Source organism: Balaenoptera physalus (assembly GCF_965194825.1).
Source record: "Balaenoptera physalus genome assembly, chromosome: 11".
Lineage (NCBI taxonomy): Eukaryota > Metazoa > Chordata > Mammalia > Artiodactyla > Balaenopteridae > Balaenoptera > Balaenoptera physalus.
The window spans coordinates 97,832,833-97,856,719 of NC_138896.1; the positions used below are offsets into that span (position 1 = coordinate 97,832,833).

The 23,887-nt window shown below is 38.4% G+C and overlaps 1 protein-coding gene across 8 annotated transcripts in view; it reads left to right on the forward strand.

Moving 5' to 3' along the window:
• The window catches only part of CNTN4 (contactin 4), a 928,656-nt gene that overhangs the window by 877,665 nt on the left and 27,104 nt on the right, over window positions 1–23,887 (forward strand). For all 8 annotated transcript variants that reach the window (XM_082412135.1, XM_082412132.1, XM_082412131.1 and 5 more), the window contains one exon: window positions 20,512–20,687. In XM_082412135.1, the coding sequence (XP_082268261.1) occupies window positions 20,512–20,687 (176 nt within the window). The remainder of the gene's footprint in view (window positions 1–20,511; window positions 20,688–23,887) is intronic.

A 23,887-nucleotide genomic window follows, 5' to 3' on the forward strand; every position in this document is an offset into this window, starting at 1 on the left:
TGATGTCATTCCGGGGAACGTCTTCAGCCTTGGTGTGTTGCCCTGGCAAGTGAACAAGACAGCACCTGTGCTATTTATCTGGGTGTTTGTATACTGTTCTGGCAAAGAAATGTCTATGCACAATGATAATTTCCTTATGATACTTCCACTAGCAGCAAATTGTTTTGAGCATCTGTTATCATTTTTAGTAGCTGTCAATTTGTTTTCTCTTTTGCTTCCGTGTAAAGTTGAGGCAGATTTTTGTCATAACTTAGAGACCCACTGTATTGCTTTGGAGATTTACGGGGACATTTTTCTCTCACTGAATTTTGCTCTCCCCCTCCCCAATCTCTGCATGTTAGAGGAAGCTGATATTCTCTGAAAGTTCTTGCAGTTACAATGCATGGAACCCAGGCACAAATAAGCTCAGTGATGAAGATGGTGATGGTGATGAGAGATAGCTTGTTTCACACACTTAACATGTTTTAGTCCTATTACACGCAGCCACAGGACTACTAAAGTTAGGAAACAAGTTAACTGACTTACAGTCAAGTGACCTACCCACAATCAGTCACCTAGTAAGCGGTAGAGATAAAATTTGCATCCAGATATTTCTGACTCCGCAGCTCCGTTTCTTAACCACTTCTTGTCTGTAAGTGCAGCTGTCTACCTAGAATCTGCACCCTCTTTTCTTGTCTGGAGTCTACACAGCAGTTTTCATTTTGGGTATGCATGGTACAGGTATTTATCTTTACACCTGAAAGAGGTTCTTCAGATTTCTGTCTTCAATAAAAGTGTCAGTTGAGGTCAGGTAGGGTGTTGTTGGCCATGATAAGGATTTCAGCATTTACTCAGAATGAAATATGGAAGCATCTTTGTTTCTGCTAGAGTCTTACTAATAGCTAACATTATGTGGCAAGCTCAATTTCCAAATCTTTATATTAATTTACTCACTTAACCCTCAAAGTAGCAGGTATATGTTCTTATTCCCATTAAATCTGAGGAAACTGAAGCTCTGAGAAATGAAATGATTTTCCTAGGATCAACACAGTCAGGAAGTGATTGAATTAGAATTAAAACTCAGGAAGTCTGGCTTCACTCTTCACATTTTTAATCTGTAAACAAATTTGCCCATCATTCAAGGGGTCCAATTTTCCAATATATAATATGTGGCAATGATTTTTTTTTAACTTGGAAATGTTTTATATCCATATATTTTTCCTCCTCTTGAGCTGAGCCTTCATTTTTGAAGCTGGTTTCCATAAATAACTAGGACATTACTACCTTTCAGAGCATTTGAAATCAAGCATAATGATTCCTTTCTGGCTTTTCCTTTGCTCACCTCTTCACACTGGGCTCCGTTGGATTCCCTTTCTTTCCTCCTCCTTCTTATGACTTCACTCATGCAACTACCTCTAGTTCCAACACATCATGTCACACTCTATCAGAATAAAAAGAATGAGGCAAAGCTCATTTATACCTAAACATTGGCAGCCACCCAAACGCCTCTTTCAAGATGAATTAAAGTGAGCAGTAAGCTGCAGTCTTATTGGAATGGAAATCAGTAACATATAGGGCTTTCCAGTCAACCAGCCCTGGGGTTGAATACCTATTTTCTCCCTCTAATTAGGTCTGTGTCCTTGGGAAATATATTTAGCCTCTTTAGGAGAGCCTCAAGTTCATTGTATATTAAATGATGATAATAATGATACCCATCATAGAGTAGTGAGGTTTAACTGCTGGTGATTCATTCATTTAACTGATACAGATATTTATTGGGCACCTATTTTGACATTAACTATGCTACATACAAGGTATCTATGCTGAACAAGAAAGGCATGTTCCCTGCCCTCACAATGCTTAAATTTTAGTGAGGTCATAAATGCAGGTGTTTAGCACAGATCCCGGCACATGGTAAATATAATGTTTGTCATTATGTACATATATTCCATAATGTATGTAAGCTGCAGTGGTGATGATGATGGTGGTGTTCAAGGATGGTGCTGTGGCCAGCACGGGTCGTCACCATTTCACCAAGAACCTGAAATGATAATTCCAGCCAACAAGAACTAGGCACCATAATGAATCTACTTGTTTTCTTTTTTTCCCCCCTCAGATAAATTATTCACCAGATAACCACAAAGCAAAAGGGAGAATGTTGCATTAACACATTACTTATCACCTTGATAAATACACTACAGTCTTAACTTATGGTTAGAGTAATACAGGTAAACATTTTAACAATTTCTGTTAAATCACCCACATTAAATCTTCCGTTGACAGATTTCCAAAAATCGTTCCAAAAATCATAAATGAATGTAGCCTCTTCCAGCATGGAGAAGGATGGTCATCTTCATCATTAGAAAACAGCAGTGTTATCTTTTTTATCACCCAACACTATAGATGCTGCATTTTCTCTATTCATGTTTTTTTTTTAATATTTATTTTTAATTTTTTTTTAAATTTTATTTTAGCTGTGTCAGGTCTTAGTTGCGACACGTGGGATCTTTCATGGCCGTGTGCAGGCTTTTCGTTGCAGCGTGCGGGTTTTCTCTTCTCTAGTTGTGGAGCTGGCTCCAGAGCACGTGGGCTCTGTAGTTCGTGGCACACGGGCCCTCTAGTTGAGGCACACGAGCTCAGTAGTTGTGGCGCACGGGCTTAGTTGCCCTGCGGCATGTGGGAACCTAGTTCCCCGACCACGGATCGAACCCTCATCCCCTGCATTGGAAGGCGGATTCTTTACCACTGGACAACCAGGAGAGTCCCTCCCTATTCATGTTTTACTTCCTTTTCTAACCAGTAGTTTAATGATTCTTGTAGAATTTGCCATCTTTCTCATCAGTTTCACGATTGCTCTTCCTCCCGGGTAATTTTCCAGTGACATCCTTTCCTTTTGGGATGTGCATTTATGCAGTGCTCTGACTTGAGAGGCCAGGATATTGTTGTTGCATGAAGTGTCTTTGGTGTCTTTGGATTTAGCTGCTAGCTTGAAGCATCTGGCAATCGAACATAACCGCCTGTACTTGAGCATTCATGCTTGAACCAGAAATTACTTTGTCATCTTCACTGGCTTTTATTAAGCAGCCAGCAGCTGTGTCAGAACTATGACTTACAACAGTGAGCTCTTTCCCTTAGAATGTCACCCTCTTTTTATCCTCAAAATAGGTCTCTCCTTTTCCTTTATTTCCCAAGCAAATCATCGTCATCAATAGTAATGGTAATAATAGTATCTCACACTCGGGTAGAACTTTATGGTTTATGAAGCATGTGAAAATCCATTAACCCAGTTTGAATTTCATAGTCAACCTGGGATGCCAAATACCATCACTTCGAAATTACAGATGAGAAAACTACAGCTCAGATGTCAAATGACTTCTTGATGGTTACATACCTAATCACTGATGTATGGCCAAACCTGGAATGAGATTTTTAAGGCACTAAATAAAGTGTTTTATACATTTTATCATGCTGACATTTTTAGCCAAACCTATGTCAACATCAAAGAATCACTCAAAGAAGGTATTTTACTCCATGAGAAATAACTCCCAGGTGCCTTTTCCGAGGCAAGCTCTGGGATTGGGCATATTTGCAGTGAAATGAGCATCCAGCTTGATTCTGGTCCTCCAACATTGTTTGGGAGCTTCCAGACTGGGAAGAAATGGCAGGGCATTCTGTTGGCTGCTGTATTGCACAAGGTAACATTGCAGAAATGGTCCTCTCTGGAGTTAAGCAAAGTAGTGTATCCTGGTATAGTGGCCAAATGCAAGACAATCTCTCTGAGCTTGTTTGCTTTTCTACCTAATACAGAAATAACTCCCAGTGGAGTCTAAGTTAAGGTTCAAGAGAGCTGTGGAAATGGGTGAGAAACTGTTTTGTAAACTGTAGAATGATCTCCAAATGTAAAGGGCCATGTGCTTTATATATCTTGCTCGCTTAGATTAATGAATGAATTGATTTTTCTTATTTACCTCGCTGTGAGTTTTGGTCTATTTGATGCTGCAGCAATTTGCAAAACTCTGTTCACTCTTTTGCACCACAGCCCAGAGAGACACCCTTGGGACTTGGCATGAGTCATACAAATAATGTGTTTGTATTTGTTATAACCTGTACTGGGGTCTTGCCATACTATCTTCCCTACCAGAAAGGAGCTGTTAGATGCTAATGGATAGGAAATGAGTACAGTTCCTGTAAAGTCTAAAAGGATTTGAAGAATGGACATTTGAACGCATGCACACACACATATACTTTTAGGGGGTTTGTTTGTTGGTTTTAATTCAAGTAATTAACATGTTTCTGGAATGAGGAAGTAGTTAATTTTTTTTTTTCAGTTAAACAAAACCTAGCCAGAAAACAATTTCTCTTTTTGCCCTTAATAAATCCCTTTCTAAAATATCTCACCAATTTTTAATGCTGATCATGACTCAGTATATTTAGATGGTATTAACACTGCAGTGCTTCATGTAATCATCACGGCAAAGCCCAGTTGTCATTGTAGAGGACAGTCAATGAATATGTAGAAAATGTGGGACTTGGGTCAAACTAGAACTCTGACTTAAATTCCAAGCACACTTTAGGTGCAAGTAGCAAGATGCGACTTTCAGGAAGGAAGACATTTTCCTCTACACTTTTAGGTTCTTCCAGCTGGTCTAGGAATTAAATTGACATGAGACAGATTAACAGGAGAAAAATCAAACAAAAGTTTAACCATAGGTATACATGGGAGATACCCAGGAAAACTGAATAACTCCCCCAAATGGCCAAAACCCTCACTTTAAATACCATCTTTAGGGCTTCCCTGGTGGCGCAGTGGTTAAGAATCTGCCTGCCAATGCAGGGGACACGGGTTCGAGCCCTGGTCTGGGAAGATCCCACATGCCACGGAGCAACTAAGCCCATGAGCCACAACTACTGAGCCTGCGCGTCTGGAGCCTGTGCTCCGCAACGGGAGAGGCTGTGACAGTGAGAGTCCCGCGCACCGCGATGAAGAGTGGCCCCCGCTCACCGCAACTGGAGAAAGCCCTCGCACAGAAACGAAGACCCAACACAGCCATAAATAAATAAATAAATAAATAAATAAATAAATAAATAAATAAATAAATAAATAAAATACCATCTTTAGGTAAGAACAAAAGAGGATGTTGGGGGTACTGGTTTGGGACTCAAAGAGGAGGAAGGCAAGGGACCTGGAAACGGAAAAGCAAATGTTTGGGACACAAATGTTTGCTGGGCCAGGCAGAGACACCGGGACGCAGAGCGGCTCTGATCTCTAGGCCCTGCTGAGTTTCCCCTACCACACCTAGCCCGTATTCTTGGCAGATATTTCTGGTGATGGCCCTATTCTGGAAACAGGCGCTCTATCTAAATTCTTTAGGCAGCTAAGGGGGAGGTAAAAAGAAAGATTTTCTGGGACTTCCCTGGTGGTCCATTGGTTAAGACTCCACACTTCCTGTGCAGGGGGCGTGGGTTCGATCCCTGGTCAGGGAACTAAGATCCCACATGCTGTACAATGCAGCCAAAAAAAAAAAAAAAAAAAGACTTTGTGAGTCTTCTGTTTCTTAAAAAGAATTAGCCTAAATTAATCTTCATGCCAAAGAGGCACATTTCGGGATAGCAGATTTTGCTCCCCTCCAGAACTTATCTGTAAATGACTAAATTTACAAAGCTGCATCTTTCCCAACAAAGGTTTTCTCTGTTGATAGCCTAAAAACCAAAGGATGGAATGTATGTTGCTCCACAAAAGACTGCTATTTCACTTTCCAAAACTTCTTTTGCCTCTGCATGCCTTCATCTTGGTGTTTGTGTCCTTTATTCAGCACGGAGTTTCTTCGGTGTTCATGGAGAAGGCGACTCTGCCACTCTCTACCTCTGTCTCTCTTGCTGTTTCTCTGTATTTTCATCTTTTCTCCATCTCCCTGCCTTCCCATTCTCCCTCATCTCCACTATCCTTTATAGATATTAGATGTAAGTTTTAAATTATTTGATGTACCTTTAGAGTTTCATGTTCCCTGTACCTAGTTGAAAAGGCATGAAAAGTTGTAAACATCTCTCTGAAAATAAACTAAATTAAGTTGCTTTCTACTTCGCTGACCCTCAACTGATTTTTTTTCCCTCTTTGGGTCAGCAACTCTCAATAGTAAGAAAAGTTTCCCTGTCTCTGGTGTGGAAGATGGAACTAAATGTGCAATGACCCTCAGAATCTACCCCAGAAACGAGTTCTTCCCGACAGGAGTGTGTTTCCCAGCTAGTTGCCTGTTTCTCCTCCAGTGAAGATCAGTAACGAAATCTTCACTGAGGCCTCTCCTCATTTTCCCTCTTCTTCCTTTAAATTTCATTGAATGTGTATACAGATCACACTCTGAAGCAGGCAGTGCAACAGGGAGAGGAACCTGTTAGTTAGCTCAACTCAGGGCGTCTTGCCTGCCGTGCACACTGGAGATCTCAGCAGTTGCAGGGACCTGGGAGCTATTAATAGTTGTCCATCCTGAAGGGTTTCAGGAAAAAGTTCACTTAGAATTATGGACAAGCCTCCAAACAAGCTAGTCAATAGTGGCCCAGGTGCTAGGGTGGGTGGGCTTGTTTGATTCTGTTGTGCAGAAAGCTTTATACATCAATCCCTCCTGCACCACGTAGAGGGGGGGGCCTAGTCATGTGGGCAAAGATAGTCATACCTTCTTTTTTAAGCATCATATACCCCTCGGTGACCTTCTCTCACATCGGTAGGCAAACGAAGAAATACCACTTTAGAGTATGAGAATTATTGCCTCTTTTCCCAGATGCAGAGTCCTTAAATGGAGGAATTTGAAAACACGTAGAAAATTGCTGACAGGAGCCAGATAAACAGAAAGACGCAATGCTTTTTCCTTCTGCTGTGGTTTCGGCACCACCTACTGACCAGATCCTAATTCTTCCCCGTGTAGCAAACTGCAAGAATGGGGCACTAGTTGTTATTTTGCATATAATGACAATGGAATGCATTGTCTGTGGAAGTCATTGCCCTTGCCTCATGATGTACGTTTCACTTCTTTTGTAGTTTAGGTAAATATTCTCTTACCTTGTATCGGTAGATACAGCCAGATGCCCATCAAATACAATAATATATTCCTTTAATCAGCAAAGACTCATTACGCCATTCTTATGCATGGCATGCGATGGGATTTACTTTATTTTACTGACACTAATGGGATTTCTTTGTAACTTTTTGCCCAGTGGCTCTTAAGGGAGAGTTAACTCACGTGTAGTAGCTGCAAAACAACAGGCCTATAATCCCTCCATCTCAAAAAGAAAAATTCTAATTATTATATAATGAAAATGTTTCTCCAGGGTTAAAAGATACCTGTAACTCCCATTTATCATTCTTTTTCGTCTTCAGTCACAGTCCCAAAAATGTCATAGAGTAATTTTAATTATATCTTGACTTGAAGATGCAATTTATTTAATTTGTCAATGAGAATAGTCTTTTCTAATAGTCTGTTTAGATCATTCCTTTTAAATCTTAAAGAAAGCTTCACAAAGAAAATATGAGAGGGCAAATTTAGCATATCCTACTCTACCTCTGTTATGGCTTCTAGTTTGCAGAATATTCTTATTCATAGTGGACACTTGTGCACCTGCAGACAATTCTTTCCATTTAGAAAGACATCCCAACTGAGAATCTTGCTTCTAAAACATGGCGCAAATCCAAACCCAGGAGGTTGGCTTGCCCTGGTGGCAGGTAAAAAAAGAGCAAACAAGATGACCATGAATGATTTTAAGACAAATGATAATTTGCTTATTTAAAACAAAACAAGACAAAACAAAAAGTCATTATTAATAGTTGTAACTGACTTGGAAGCCTGAAAGGCAACCGGGTGGCATGAGAGCAGTCTGCATAATTAAGTAGGTGCTTTACACTACACATTTTGACCAGGCAAATCTAATAACTTTGATTATCATTTGACTGCTTGTTTCCCAAGTACCTATACCTGGCCACCCTCAATTGACTCGTGTGTAGCAGTTTCCATTTGTGGCAGTCAGGCTTATTAAACAGCTCTGCTTTGTGTTTTTTCCCTAGTCCTTGAAAATAGATCCGTAAGCATTCTGCTCAGAGGTGATTTGTAAATTGCTTTACAGAAGGCTCCAGTTTCTGCTCAATCCGACTGGGGCCAGAATTTGCCTTATGTTTTCTTCCAATGTTGTTTGTCAAGGTGCACAAGTTGTTCAAAAAACCAGGTCACAATACTACGTGGCAGTGCTTCTTGGCATGGATTGCTTAAAAACCTTGACTCATTGAAGTGCCCTATGCCGTTACTGTGGTTTTTCCACCACCAAAAATGGGAAAGTTTCCTTGTCTTCAGCCAAGATAAAATCATTGGTTTTTTTTCAACTGGTGCCCTTCACTTCTTCACTCAACAAAATCAGATTTAAATTGTGTTAACAAAAAGAGAGGTAAGATAAACAAAGAGAATTGGCCTCCGTTTGTCTTAAAATTTTCTAAATTCTCATTTCACAGGCCTAGCTGCTCAGTACAAAACAAATCTAAGTAAAGAGTTAATGTCTAAAAGAAATCAAGTGTCTAAAAGATTTCCAAAAGAGTAGTAATTATAACCAAAATGGAGACTTGGAAACAAATACCAAATACATAGATGCCCGATATTATCTAGATGATTATACACTGAATATATTTTATTTCATCAGGGTATTTTGGCAGGTAAAGCTGCCTAAGCCTAAAGTCAGGGCCTGGATCTTGGCTCCCTGCCAGGAAACAGCTGCCAGGAAACAGGGGTGGGGTAGGGGAGAGGGAATTCTCAGATTTAAGAACTTTTAAAGGGAATTTATTTATGGCCAGAGTGAGCAGCAAGGCCACTTAAGGAAACAAGAGCCCGGCCTGTACAATATAAGGTGGGATGCCCTATATTTTGCTCCCGCATGGAGTGTAAACTGCAAACCCTTCCCATAACCTGTTCGGGGCTTTACAACCACACATAGGGAGGAATGTTCATGAGGAGGGAAAAACTCCCTTATAAGATGAACTTCCAAACCAAAATTAGTGAAGGGGGACTTCCCTGGTGGCGCAGTGGTTAAGAATGCACCTGCCAATGCAGGAGACACGGGTTCGAGCCCTGGTCTGGGAAGATCCCACATGCTGAGGAGCAACTAAGCCCGTGAGCCACAATTACTGAGCCCGCGCGCCTAGAGCCCATGCTCCGCAACAAGAGAAGCCACCACAATGAGAAGCCTGCGCACCGCAACGAAGAGCAGTCCCCGCTCGCCACAACCAGAGGAAAAAAAAAAAGACAGTGAGGAAGTCTGCCACCATAAGAGATAGTTGGCAAATACAACAAAGAGAAGAATTCACACTCTCAAAAGTAGCAATAATGGAGCAATCTGAAAAGGACTTTTAACTAAGTAGTGTAGATTTCTCAAGGATAACCTTACCTACCCCATCCTTCCCTGCTTCCTACCTGACTCCCTGACAGAATGGATTTCTAAGAAGTAAGTCAGAGAAAGAAACAAACCGGAAGCTATGCTGTTGTTTTGTTTTGATAGCTGCTCTCAAATGTAGAGCCAAATGACCTAGCAGAGAAGAATAATTAGAATATTAATCAATTTTATTCTATTTAATAATGAATTATTCTCTACAAGCTTAATTAATTTTAAGTAATGCCTTTTTTTGGACTTAAATCTCTGTTGTTTGTTTATTATTTATTTTTTTTATTGGAGTAAAATTGCTTTACAGTGTTGTGTTAGTTTCTGCTGTACAATGAAGTGAATCAGCTGTATGTATACCTATATCCCCTCCCTCTTGGACCTCCCTCCCACCCCTCCATCCCACCCATCTAGGTGGTCACAGAGCACTGAGCTGAGGTCCCTGTGCTATACAGCAGGTTCCCACTAGCTAGCTATTTTACACATAGTAGTATATTTATGTCAAACCTAATCTCCCAGTTTGTCCCACTCTCCCCTCCCCCTGCTGTGTCCACATGTCTGTTCTCTTCATCTACGTCTCTATTCCTGCCCTACAAATAGGTTCATCTGTACCATTTTTGTAGATTCCACATATATGCATTAATATAGGGTATTTGTTTTTCTCTTTCTGGCTTACTTCACTCTGTATGACATACTCTGTGATAATCTCTTGACTTGATGTCATTCCGGGGAACGTCTTTAGCCTTGGTGTGTTGCCCTGGCAAGTGAACAAGACAGACCTGTGCTGTGGATAGGTTCATCCACATCTCTACACATGACCCAATTTCATTCCTTTTTATGGCTGAGTAATATACCATTGTAAATACATACCACATCTTCTTTATCCATTCATCTATCGTTGGACAATTTAGGTTTAAATTTTATTCTATTTAATAATGAATTATTCTCCAAAAGCTTAATTAATTTTAAGTAATGCCTCAGGTATTTTTATAAATGTATTGACTTAAATTTTCACCCAGGTGTGAAATGCAGAGCTCAGAGTGTTCCAATTTTAGTAAAGTGATACATTTTCTATATCCATTCTTCTAAGAAGTAGCATAAAACTTTAATTTTTAAATAGCATATGCTCTAGAATTAGAGTTAGCCATCTTTTAAATTTTATTTTTCTGTGGTATATTCACTTAAACATTTTATGTTTTGAATACTAAAGCGATCTAAGTCCTGTCTTGCCTTCCACTGCTTTCCTTTGTCTTCCTATTATCCCTCCTCTTCCCAACACAAGAAGAGTCAGTACAGGCTGAGGATACAGGACAGTGAGGTGGGTTGGAGAGGGATATGGAGGCATGCATCTGTGTGTCCAGAATCCCAGGGCGTGGGATAGTGGAGCGTGGGTGCAGCAGTGATGGGCAGAGGAGACAGTTGACAAAGTTGGGGGATTGATTATACCAAACCAAAAAGTAAGTTGATTAAGCAAATAAGTGTTTTGGGATAGAATATAGAGACAGTTACAGATGTATATGTATGTGTATTATACACACGTGTGTGTGTGTGTGTGTGTGTGTGTGTGTATGTGCATGCTCAGCCCTTTGGCTGAGAGGGACCAGAATCAATGAACAGAGGGGTATCTGCATCTTGGTTTCTCAAAACCATCCTCCACTAAAAAGAACCAGTCCTCTCTGGGGAAATTGCTGACCTGATTCTATGGCTATAGCAACATATAAGATGAGCCTGGAACATCTTACTGCACCAGAAAGTAAGGAAACACTTAACAAATGATAACAAAATGTCCCAAGGGCACAAGAACCAGCTCAAAAGTACTGCCACTGGCCAAAATGGGGACAATTTGAACATCGAAATAAATAACAATAGTAATGTATTACAATTCATTGAATAAAATAGGAAGCCAAGAATGAATGAATAAGTTCATGAATGAATGAATGAGAGAGGAAAGCTTTTTTTTCTTTTTTCTTTTAGTTTTTCTTGGCCATGCTGCGCGGCATGTAGGATCTTAGTTCCCTGACCAGGGATCGAACCCATGCCCCCTGCAGTGGAAGTGCAGAGTCCTAATCCCAGGACCGCCAGGGAAGTCCCAGGAAAGCTCTTTTTTAAAGTAGAATGTCATCTAGTATATGTAGAAGAAATGATAGAGATTTGCCATTTTGCAACATCGGAGAGGTGGTTGCTTCAGGCAGGAGTCTTCAATGGATCCTAAGGCTGGTAGGTGGAGGTTTGATGAGCATCAGAATATTGGTGTAATTTTGGAATACCTCCCCACAAAGTGCTAATCAGTTGCAAGGGGGAAAATGCTAAATACAAAGGAGAGAAGCCAGGCATACGCCAGCATGACCCGTGATTAGAGTTAACATGGTCATTGGTCAGTGTTGAGATGAGTTCACGTCACAGCACACAGCTCCTGATTTGACACACTTTGAAGGTACCACACAGCGTTTCAGTGTTGTTCCTGCTGAGAGTACAGACCTAAATCAGGTCATGAGGAAACATCTGATGAATCCAGGTTGAGAGTCATCCTACAAGATGTAAGGTCTAGTCTCTTTAAAGTTGTCAAGGATTTGAAAGATAGGGAAAGACTGAAGAAATGTTCTAACTTGAAGGAGTCTAAAGAAGCATGACAATTAATTGCAACATTTATTCCTGGATAAGGTCCTGGACCAAAAGATAAAGACATTACTGAGAAAGTTAGCAAATTTTGAATGAGACCTGAATTGCATAGTGGTGATGTGCCAGGGTTGATTTCCTTACTCAGAGGATTTCGTGCTGGTTATTAGGAAAGTGTTCTTGTTTGGGGAAATACACACTGGAATGTTTAAGGGTAGCGTGTCTACCCATTAGATAGCATGCCTGTAGTTGCTCTCAAAAGGTTCAGAAAAAGACTAATGATAATAGGTAAATATAAATTATAGATAATACCATATATATATTACATATCTTTATTATACGTAAGAAAAAACAGGAAATAAGCAAATGCAATAAAATATTAACAGTGGAGGGGTCTGTGTGAAGGTGAAAGAGTTCGTTGTACTTTTCTGGCTACTTTTCTATAAGTTTGAAATTATTTCAAAATAAATTATTTTTTAAATAAATTACTTTTCAAATGAATTATTTTCTAAAAGCCAGAAAAAATTCTAAATGTGGCCTTGGAGGCAAAAATCAGCAATGAGCACAGACAAAGGGTCAGAGTTTGCACAGTGATTGAGCCCTTAGGTAGCTACTTTTTTCTGTTCAGTAGTCAATTCAAGTCAGGATAAATAATAAGAAATACAGCACAACAGCTTCCCAATCTACATCATGTCAAGGTTCAAGTCCCTACTTTGGTCAGTCACCAACACTACCATTCATGAGTCATCACCCAATTAATCTTTAACCGACTCTCATGAGTAGGGACAGAGCTAGGCACGGGGGATTTATAAAAGTGTAAGATGTGGTCCCCCACCCCCAGGAAAGTGATTACAAGAGAGAAACGGGATATATGTCAGTGATATTCCACAACAGTGCTCAAGCTTAATGTTGAAGAAATAGAACAGACAGTTAATGCTGACAAGCTTTACACAAGGAAAGGATCACCTGGGAGGAGAGGGGTCAGGAAAGCATTGGGAAAGTGGTTTGGATTCATACACTCTTCGGAGAAATAATAGGCTTCATCTACCCTGGCTGGCTTTCAGTGTCTCCTGACACACCCTCTCTGACGGAGGCCACCTCCACTTGAATACTTCTAGAAATGGTGATGCATGTTTTCCTGAGGCAGCCCATCTTCCTGTTGATAAGATGAGATTATTTGGAAAGTTCTCTTTCATGTAGAGCCAGACTGTGCCTCTTTGTAGCTACTGTTGCTTTCTACTTTGGGACGACACAAAATAAGCTCGATTCATCTTCTGCCTATAAACCCTTCACATATTTGCAGACCAGTCTCATGTCTCCTCTCATTTCTCTTACTCCTGTCAAACATTTTCATTTATTTTAACTGTTATAGATTTATTAGCTCCTTCACTAACCTAGGTGGACTAATCTGTCAGTGAATCCAAAGGATGTTCCTAGTAAGCTGTGGTCTCGTTAATGAAGAATATAATGGGATTTTTACCTCTCTAAGATGGAACACCACATGCTCTTAGATGCAGCCGAAGATTGCATTAGCTTTCTTTGGCAGCGGCATGGACCATGTTGAGACTGAAATGCTCAAGTCTTTTCCATGTGAACTGCCAACCCAGTTTTTCCCCCAGCCTGAACCTATGTAGTTGATTTTATAAGTGTAGCTTTTTCCTTTACCCCTACTAGATCTCATACTAAAATAAAGAATTGGTCCAGCTTGAAATCACTGGGAATTTTGAGTCTCATCTCATGTTCAGGGTATCCCTTTTTTATGTGTGTTTTATGCAAAATCGATGAAAAATAGTACATCCAGCACTGGTTTTGTTTTTATTGAAAAAAATATGACCAACCAGAGAGAGCTTAAATTCATCCCTAGAGATTCTCCCTCCAGGTTGATTGTGATCATTAATCAACTGTCTTTGTTGTGGCCTTTAACGACTATTAAAAATAGTTCTCTATCCAATCCCCCTTAGTGTCACTTGAGGTGAGTTGACTGTCAGCTCTTTCACTAACTCTTGTTTTTGAAGGATCCCATTTTTTAAAGTTTCGCTGCAAAATTTAATATAAGAAAGAAGACACAACCTGACTGTAAGGCATCATCAAAACCATTACAGTTAAGAAATTCACTAACAAAAGGAGATGTATACCTCCCATGAATGAAGATGACTAAAACACACATTTTAAACACTTTCCTTGATAGGCGCTAAGTGAATATCTTGGCACTGTGAGGGAAAGGTAAAGAAATCATAAATTGAAATGGAAGGGTTGGTGTAATAAAAGGCAAGCAACATCAAAATGGAATTCTTATCCCATAAACTACAGGCACTTGTTTTTACAGATAATAAAAGCCTGAAATCAGAAAGCTTTTCTTTCAACAGTGAAAGTCAGAATATAATATGACTTGAGTAATATGTTATAATTTATGCATCTAATTTTTTTTTTTTCATGCTCGTCAGAATTGATCAATGTTAACATCTTGGAATATGTGCAGCCAGATTTCTTTTAAGAAAAATAATTGTTTTTATAAAAGCATACATGTTCTCCTTAAGCAATTTGAGCAAAGCAGAAAACACAAAAATGAAAATTAAACATTAAATTTTAGCTAAAATTAATAGGAAAAGAAAGTACAGTGAACACAAAGTGTTTCTTCAATATGAGAGATAATTTTCTTTAAAAAAAAAAAAAACCTCTAAATTTAAGAGATTACAAAAAACATTAAGATGTTAGAGTCCACATTTTTATTACATGCTTTAAATGTATGTGAGGTTTTTTTTTACATTTTTTTTAATTGAAGTATAGTTGATTTAAAATGTTGTGCCAGTCTCTGCTGTACAGCAAAGTGACTCAGTTATACACATATATACATTTTTAAATATTCTTTTCCATTATGGTTTATCCCAGGAGATTAGTTATACTGTCCTGTCCAACAAGTAGGACCTTGTTGTTTATCCATTCTAAATGTAATAGTTTGCATCTACCACCCCCAAACTCCCACTCCATCCCTCTCCCTCCCCGCTGCCCCTTGGCAACCACAAGTCTGTTCTCTATGTCTGTGATTCTGTTTCTGTTTTGTAGATAGGTTCATTTGTGCCATATTTTAGATTCCACATATAAGTGATATCATGTGGTATTTGTCTTTCTCTTTCTGACTTACTTCACTTAGTATGATATATACACCGCAACTTCTTTATCCACTCATGTCGATGGAGTGGAAATCGTGCTGCTATGAATATAAGGGTGCATGTATCTTTCTGAATTATAGTTTTGTCCGTGTATATGCCCAGGAGTAAGATTGTTGGATCATATGGTATTTCTATTTTTAGTTTCCCGAGGAACCTGCATACTGCTCTCCGTAGCGGCTGCATCAACTTACATTCCCACCAACAATGTAGGAGGGTTCCCTTTTCTCCACACCCTCTCCAGCATTTGTTATTTGTAGATTTTTTAATGATGGCCATTCTGACTGGTGTGAGGTGATACCTCATTGTAGTTTTGATTTGCATTTCTCTAATAATTAGTGATGCTGAGCATCTTTTCATGTGCCTCTGGCCATCTGTATGTCTTCTTTGGAGAAACGTCTGTTAAGGTCTTCTGCCCATTTTTCAATCAGGTTGTTTGTTTTTCTGTTGTTGAGCTGTATGAGCTGTTTGTATATTTTGGAGATTAAGCCCTTGTCGGTCACATCATTTGCAAATATTTTCTTCCATTCTGTAGGTTTTTTCATTTTTTGTGGGCTTTTTTTGTTTTTTGCTTTGTTTTGTTTTTGTTTTGTTTTTTATGGTTTCCTTTGCTGTGCAAAAGCTTATAAGTTTGACTAGGTCCCATTTGTTTATTTTTGTTTTTGTTTTGATTGCCTTGGGAGGCTGACCTAAGAAAACATTGGTACAATTTATGTCAGAGAATGTTTTGCCTATGCTCTCTTCTAGGAGTTTTATGGCATCATGTCTTATGTTTAAGTCTTTAAGCCATTTTGAGTTTCTTTTTGTGCATGGTGTGAGGGTGTGTTCTAACTTCATTGATTTACATGCAGTTGTTCAACTCTTCCAGCACCACTTGCGGAAGAGACTGTCTTTTTCCCATTTTATAGTCTTGCCTCCTTTGTCGAAGATTAATTGACCGTAGGTGTGTGGGTTTATTTCTGGGCTCTCTATTCTGTTCCATTGATCTATATGTCTGTTTTTATACCAATACCACACTGTTTTGATTACTGTAGCTTTGTAGTATTGTCTGAAGTCTGAGAGAGTTATGCCTCCTGCTTTATTTTTTTCCTCAGGATTGCTTTGGCAGTTCTGGGCCTTTTATGGTTCCATATATATTTTTGGACTACTTTTTCTAGTTCTGTGCAGAATGTCATGGGTAATTTGATAGGGATCACAATACATCTGTAGATTAGTTTGGGTAGTATTGCCATTTTAACAAAATTAATTCTTCCAATCCAAAAGCATGGGCTTTCTTTCCATTTCTTTGAATCCTTTTTAATTTCCTTCATTAATGATTTATAGTTCTCAGCATATAAGTCTTTCACCTCCTTGGTCAGGTTTATTCTTAGGCATTTTTTTGGTACGATTCTAAAAGGTATTGTTTTTTACATTCCCTTTCTGATATTTCATTGTTAGTGTAAGAAATTATGCATCTAATTGTTGACCTAATCATTAACAGAGTGGTTAATAATTAAATCTACCTTCCATGGTTGTTTTGACCTTTAGAACAAAGCATACTTTACTTTCTGACCTCTCTATATTATAGAAAACACTATAAAGCATAAAAGAATTTTTTTTACTCTAGGAGGGTTAAGCACTTGGTAAATATATATATATATACATTTTTTTTTTTTTTTTTTTTTTTGAGCATCAGTCCTCTGGAGTTCTGAATTTATCATTCTCCGTGGGATGAACCAACCACAAGCTAGAAAGTTTAGGAGTGTTGTTGGTCCTATTTATTGTTGCTATTTAATTACATCCAAACCCAGACATCAATTCACGTCTTGAGTTCTAATTGCCTTTGAGAGTTCTGTGCACAGAACAATAGCTGGAGTGACTCTTCAGAACAGAAGTCATAAATATAGGTTCTTCCTGATCTTGATGAATTAAAACCAAAGGAGGGGAGACAGTTTTGTTTTGAAGAAGCCATCTGTTTATTTGTGTACAGTGTTTGTATTCAAATTTCAAGAAATTCATCAAGTAAAAAGCATCAGAATTCATAACACAGAAAACAGGAGTACTGAACAGGCATACAATTTGAGAAAACCAAGTAGCTAATGAGGTTTTGAACCTCTTTAGTTTAATCTTCTCCAGTCCCAAGGAGACCTCTCTGGTGTGTGTACAGTGCTTGACTTCCTTTGCATTGATTCTTGGTACTTCAGGGCTCAAAATGTGAATTGGTGACAAGTGCTAAGGTAATGAATTAGCAGCTGTCAGCACAGCAACTGTACCAGCATAATCCTTGATTTAGAGCACTTCTCTGGTCCTTGGTTAACAGGCAACTGAGTTCACCAGTAATAAAATCTGTCCCAGATAGCTACATGTGCATAAAGGGATGAACATTTCTTTAGGAAACAAATGTCAATTAAAAATGTCAGCCTGAATTGTATATGACTCTAGGCTTTAAGGTAGGTGCCAACTGCAAGACATTTTTAAGGACGTGAACCTGGACATTTGACTCTGCACTCATCAGTGTGATGTGTAAGCTTATAGCTAGAGCCAGCATTTTAGGCGTAAAATCATCACTGCTTTTTACCTGTCTAAGGCAGTAACTTGATTACTCTTGCAGTGAAGCCCTCTGAAACCATCTTCACCCCGTGGCCTTCTTTGAATTTCTTCTGCATTTACATATCCTCAGATGACTACACATAATCAAGAGTGCAAATTGCTATATTATGCCCTTAGCCTTGTTGCATGGATGATTTGTGAATGGATAGCATGTTTTCAGCTAAATGAAGGGAGTCAGCTTAGCACAATAGATAATTCCTCAAGCACCCTTAGGTATCAGTTTCCCTCATCTGTTAAATAGAGCCGATAATACTACTTATTTGTTGGGAATAAATGAAACAATCCTTGTCAAGCATGTAACATGGTATCTAGAATGTGAGGGGCTCAATTAGTTTTTACAAATAAGTTTTTTATATCTTTCTTGGTACTAGGACACTGTTATCCTTATAACACCTAATGAGTGCTTGGTAGATAGATCAACAAATGAATGAAGGTACATTAAAATGAAAATCTAAATTGTGAAATCAGTGGACAGCTATTTAAAATAGAATAAGGTGACATCTTGCCAAATACAAACCATAGACACATATCATTTTGTCCAGGAATTATATGTTCCAATCTTCATTTTATAGGTGAAAATTTAAATTAAAAAATGATAAATGACATGTTAAGTCAAATGGAGCTATTCCTAGATTTTCTGCTTAGCATTATTCTAAGGTGATTTGCTCTCAACTCCTTCGCTCATTTAAAAAAATCTCAATCTGTATCTTTTCCTGTGGGTCAGTTAATCAATGGAGTATATTTTGATTATGTGACTTGAAAAAAGCCTCAGGTTTTGAAACAAACAGTTTTGTCTCCCATTACCTCTTAGCTAGAAGTACCTGTTTTTCACTTCTCATTTCATGGACATCATTCGTTCAGCAGTGACTAAAAGCACACCAGTCCACTCATCATGAGCTTTACCTGCTTTCAGAAAACAGCAAAAGTATATCCCTCCACTAGATTATAATCTATTTATGGACACAGACTTTCCTTTTTTAACGACCTGAGATGTTTGCTTTCCACAGTTGGATAAAAGGGTAGAAAAACTGTTTTAAATATTCTCTTTAAAGAGGAAATTTTAGTGGGTGGGTTGTTGGAAAAAAAGACCAATCAAAAATCTTCTATGAGACTCCATTACAAGATTCTCAGCTGAGATTTTAATCTAAGAGCTACATTCAATAAATGTTTATGTGCCACACAGTGTGTGAAACACAATCCTGTGAATGTTGAAGGGGATTAACCATTGTTCTTATATTGTTTTTGTTTGCTTTTGATTTGTCTTCTTTATTATAGATTGTTTGGTTGGTTTTGTTTGACTTGGTTTAGTACAGAGAAATTTCTGGAATATGGCTGAATTCATAATTTCATTCTTTAGGCACTTATATGACCTTTTTATTTAACTCAAATTGTTTTTCACCATTTTATTCTCTGACACCATTTATGAAAGCCTATTTCAGTGAGAAATAAGAGACTACCTATGTGTGAATGTAGTTTTAGAGTTTATAAACTATCTTGGCTAAGCAAGTCCTTTCTGTTCCCAATTAAAACTGTAATGTAAACGGTGAATTTAAAAATGAAGTAGTAGTCCGTATTTTAAAGAAGTAATATATGAGTAAAGTCAGACAGAGAAAGACAAATATTATTATATCATTGATATGTGGAATCTAAAAAAATGATACAAATGAACTTATTTACAAAGAAGAAAGACTCACAGATGTAGAAAACAATCTTATTGTTACCAAAGGGGAAGGTGGGCACTACATTAGGAGTTTGGGAGGAACAGATACACACTACTGTATATAAAATAAACAAGGACCTACTGTATAGCACAGGGAACTATATTCTATATCTTGTAATAACCTATAGTGGAAAAGAATCTGAAAAAGAATGTATATATATGTATAACTGAATCACTTTGCTGTACAGCAGAAACTAACACAACATTGTAAATCAACTATTGTTCAATAAGTTATATATACATATCATTTTGTCAGTGATGTTCATTACAGCATTATTTATAATTATAATAAAATTTGCTAAAATGTTTACTAGTTTCAAAATGATTGAAACTGTTAACAGCATATTATGCAGATTATAAAAATATGTGGATAAAGGTATAAGCCTATGTTAAGTAGAGAAAAAAGGAAAATCACATGTGTAGCATGTTTACAATAATGCAAAACAAGACAACTGAAAAACTATGAATCCAAAAGACAGGAGGAAATTATACTAAAATGAAAATAGGGGTTTTATCTGGACAGTAAGAAACTAAGTAGGATTTTGTTTTGTTTTGTTTTGGTCCCTTCTTTCAAATTCCCTGAATTTTCTAAATTCCCTATACTAAACATGTATCACTTTTATAATAGAAAAAAAACCCAACAAACTTCAAATTAACATGGATTTTCCTGTTTGCACTCAGCTGCAGTACTGCTTTCTAGTGAAACTGGGGAGATCTAAAAACCTTTTTGAAGAGATAATTTCAGAGCAGTCTGCCAGAAGTAGGCCCATCCATAAGTGTCTTGAGAGAGCTAACCCCAGGGCTCCCAGCTGAGTTCTGCTGCTCTGTGAAGGTTCCCATAATAAATGTTTTCATCTTTTCATATTAAAAATGACCTCCTGGCCCGACTCTGAGTTTCCCAGATGACTAAGGTTTGCCGGGCCCAGACTAAGACAAAATAAAGCAAAACTCCTTAGTATTTCATCCTGCACTTGGAGTCTATGTTTTATTTCCACACCAGCTCACAGGCTTTGTTGTTTTGTTTTCACTCTCCAGATCCAACAAGGGTAATGGTACCCCCTTCCAGTATGGATGTCACTGTTGGAGAAAGTATCGTTCTGCCATGCCAGGTAACCCACGATCACTCGCTAAACATCGTGTTTACTTGGTCATTTAATGGACACCTGATAGACTTTGACAAAGATGGGGACCACTTTGAAAGAGTCGGAGGGGTAAGTATTAATATCATACTATCCACAGGAAATGCAGTCAGCAACTAAACGTCTCAAAACTGACTCAAACGAGTTGTTTAGACTAACTTTTGTTCAAACACCTTATTTCCAAAATCTCTTGGTTAATATCTGCTCCTTTTTGCGTGATGAATGCAGCCCTGCTCATTGAGCCACCTATAGGCCACGCCTTTTCTCATCCTCATAATCCTTAACCCTATAGGTTAGTTATTCATTACTGTGTATGAATGAGAAAACTGAGGTTAATGGGAGATATATGGCTTGCCTGGCCCTCACTGCTACTAAATTGCAGAAATCAGCTTCAAACTTCCAATCCCAAGTCCTCTGCCCCATACTGTACCATATGCCATTGAACCTGATGAAGAAAATAGCTTAAGGACAGTTTACTCAGATGCTTTTAGGCTGCTGATTAAACACCCTTTGGCTCTGGTAGAAGACTTATCATTGTGAGGTTAGGGCTCTCTTTCTTGCATCTGAAAGTCTGATCAGATTATTTAATATCTCCAGATAATTTGAATTCTAATCGTTGAATTTTCAAAATGCCTTACTTTCCATAAAACACACATAGTATCATTGAACTCACACGAAGAAGAGGTTAACTGTGGAAACAGTTTGAATCTATCACAATCATTCTCAAAAATAATTTTTCTGCCCTTGGGACTTCCCTGAAGGTCCAGTGGTTAAGACTTTACCATCCAATGCAGGGCGTGCGGGTTCAATCCCTGGTCGGGAAGCCAAGATCCCACATGCTTCATGGCCAAAAAAACCAAAACATAAAAAAAAAAACAGAAGCAATATTGTAACAAATTCAATAAAGACTTTAAAAATGGTCCACATCAAAAAAAATCTTAAAAAAAAAAATTGTTCTACCCTAACATAGCCCTACTCTCCTATTAGTAATGAAGATTCCGGGGGTAGGGATAAATTGGGAGATTGGGATTGACATATACACACTACTATACATAAAGTAGATAACTGATAAGGACCTATTGAATAGCACAGGGAACTCTACTCAATACTCTGTAATGACCTGTATGGGAAGAGAATCTGAAAAAGAGTGGATATATGTATGTATAACTGATTCACTTTGCTGTACACCTGAAACTAACACAACATTGTAAATCAACTGTACTCCAAAAAAAATTTTAAAAACAAAACAAAACAGGTTCATTCTGGCTGCTATTATCGTGGAGGGTTCCAATCAAAGACAGCAGAATATAAGCATGAGTCTGTGTTGAAAAGCCCTCCCATCCCTCATGCTCCCACAGGAATCTGCTTTACTCACTTCATCTTACCCCCATCCCTTATGTTGGGAATAAATGGACTAAGGCTTATAAATTATCCGTATGATATGTGGAGGGCCTATGTTCCTCTCAAAGTTAGTGCTGTTCCTCTTATTTACATTCTTGCTGCCTTTCTCAAACAGTACCTCTCCACTGAATTACAGAACACCAAAAATGGTTTGAGTAACTATTTTCTCAACTCTCCCAATGATCGTATACAACTGGTACCATTTTAGATGCGTGAGACAGAAGTTAATTCATTACATCAGTGGATGACTCGAGTCATCCGGAATTCTCTCTTGGAGCCCTTATTGAGGAAGGCTGGATGAAATTGCCGTTATTAACCATTCTGAACCACTTTGATACGGTTCAGCCTAATAACTTTGCCCAAGTGAGAGTGATATTAACTACTTCACAAAGGCATTGAAGATATTAAATACCTTCAGGTCTAGAAAACTGCATAGCCCAATGCCTACCACAAAAGAAGTATGTGAGAAACATTAACGGTTGTATTCATTGAAGGAAGGGTAACATTAATTCTAATAACATGAGCATATATACTGAGAAAACCTTCATAGATTAAGCAGAATATTTGTTTTCAGACTAGAATAAATGTCTTGGGCATAAGAGATAATAAAAAATAAAAATATTATCTCTCAGAATGGCACAGGCACCCACCAATCAGAACAGATGCTTGGGCAATCAAAATAGATGGCCTGCCAATCAGACAGATATGCACTTCATGCTGGACAGGCTGCACATCAGCCGGGGCTGAGGCACAGGTGGAGATACCCGTGATGGAGTCAAGCACTAGTGACCGCCTTTTGTCGAGACCTCTGTCCATGGAATCACTCTCATTAGCCTTTTGTATGGGAAGTGTTTGTCTCTTTTGTGATACCAGTACTAGCACCAATCAACCATTGCTAAGAAGTAACTGCAAAATGCGGGACAGCGCTACAAATTGTGAGAGCTAAGTGTATTAGTCACCAGGATCATTAGTGTCTCTAGGGTTAGCGCTGGATAACAGAAGAGGTAAGGAAGCAATTATGAAGTCAAGCCCATTTCTCAGTTTCTACTTCCTGGGTCAGTATGGTACAGACGACGCTTGGGAGAGCTGACCTATTGCAGTGTTTGGAAAAGTTATTATTTCCTTGTCCTCTGAGCGGCTCTGAGTGTTCGGTCAGGAACAGAGCAGACAACAGTGCTGTTTTGTTCTCTTTGGTAGGAACATAAATGTAGATCTCAGTAAACAGTTTGGTCTGTATGACTTTGAAGGGAAAGAGAAAGTTATTGGGGTCTCCTTCTGTGAGACTCATACCTCAATCCCGACTTTATTTTTTTCTTTGTTTCACTTTTACCTTAAAAACACAAATCTGGTCAAAATCTGCAAGTAAGGACAGCACACTCCAAACCACACAGCCATAAAATTCTGTTAATGGATTTCTGTGCTCTGAAATCTGCTGGCTACAACTGGTTTCTTTGACCTTCAAGCCCTTGTTGAATAAAACAAATTATTGAGATAATGTAGCCATTTCCTTTAAACCCCTATGACTTCCTACTTTCCCTGCACATACCCCCTTGTGAGGCATATTTTTTGTTTAAGCCTCTGTTCAAAGTCCTAGCACATGAAATGTCTTAGGTAAAGTAGTATTAATAATCATGATGATGATGATACCTTATATTTGCAAAGTGCCTAATTATTTATCAAGCATTTTCATATGTATCAGCTCTTTAATCCTCACAGAATCTCTGTGAAATATGGTAGCAATTATCCTATTTTGCTAGCAATTATAAGACTTGATTAGTAAATAGTAGAATCTGGATGAGAACCCAAGTGTTATAAATGAAAAATAGATTTCAGGTTTAAAAAAAAAAAAATCACAGCTCTCCTTGAATTAG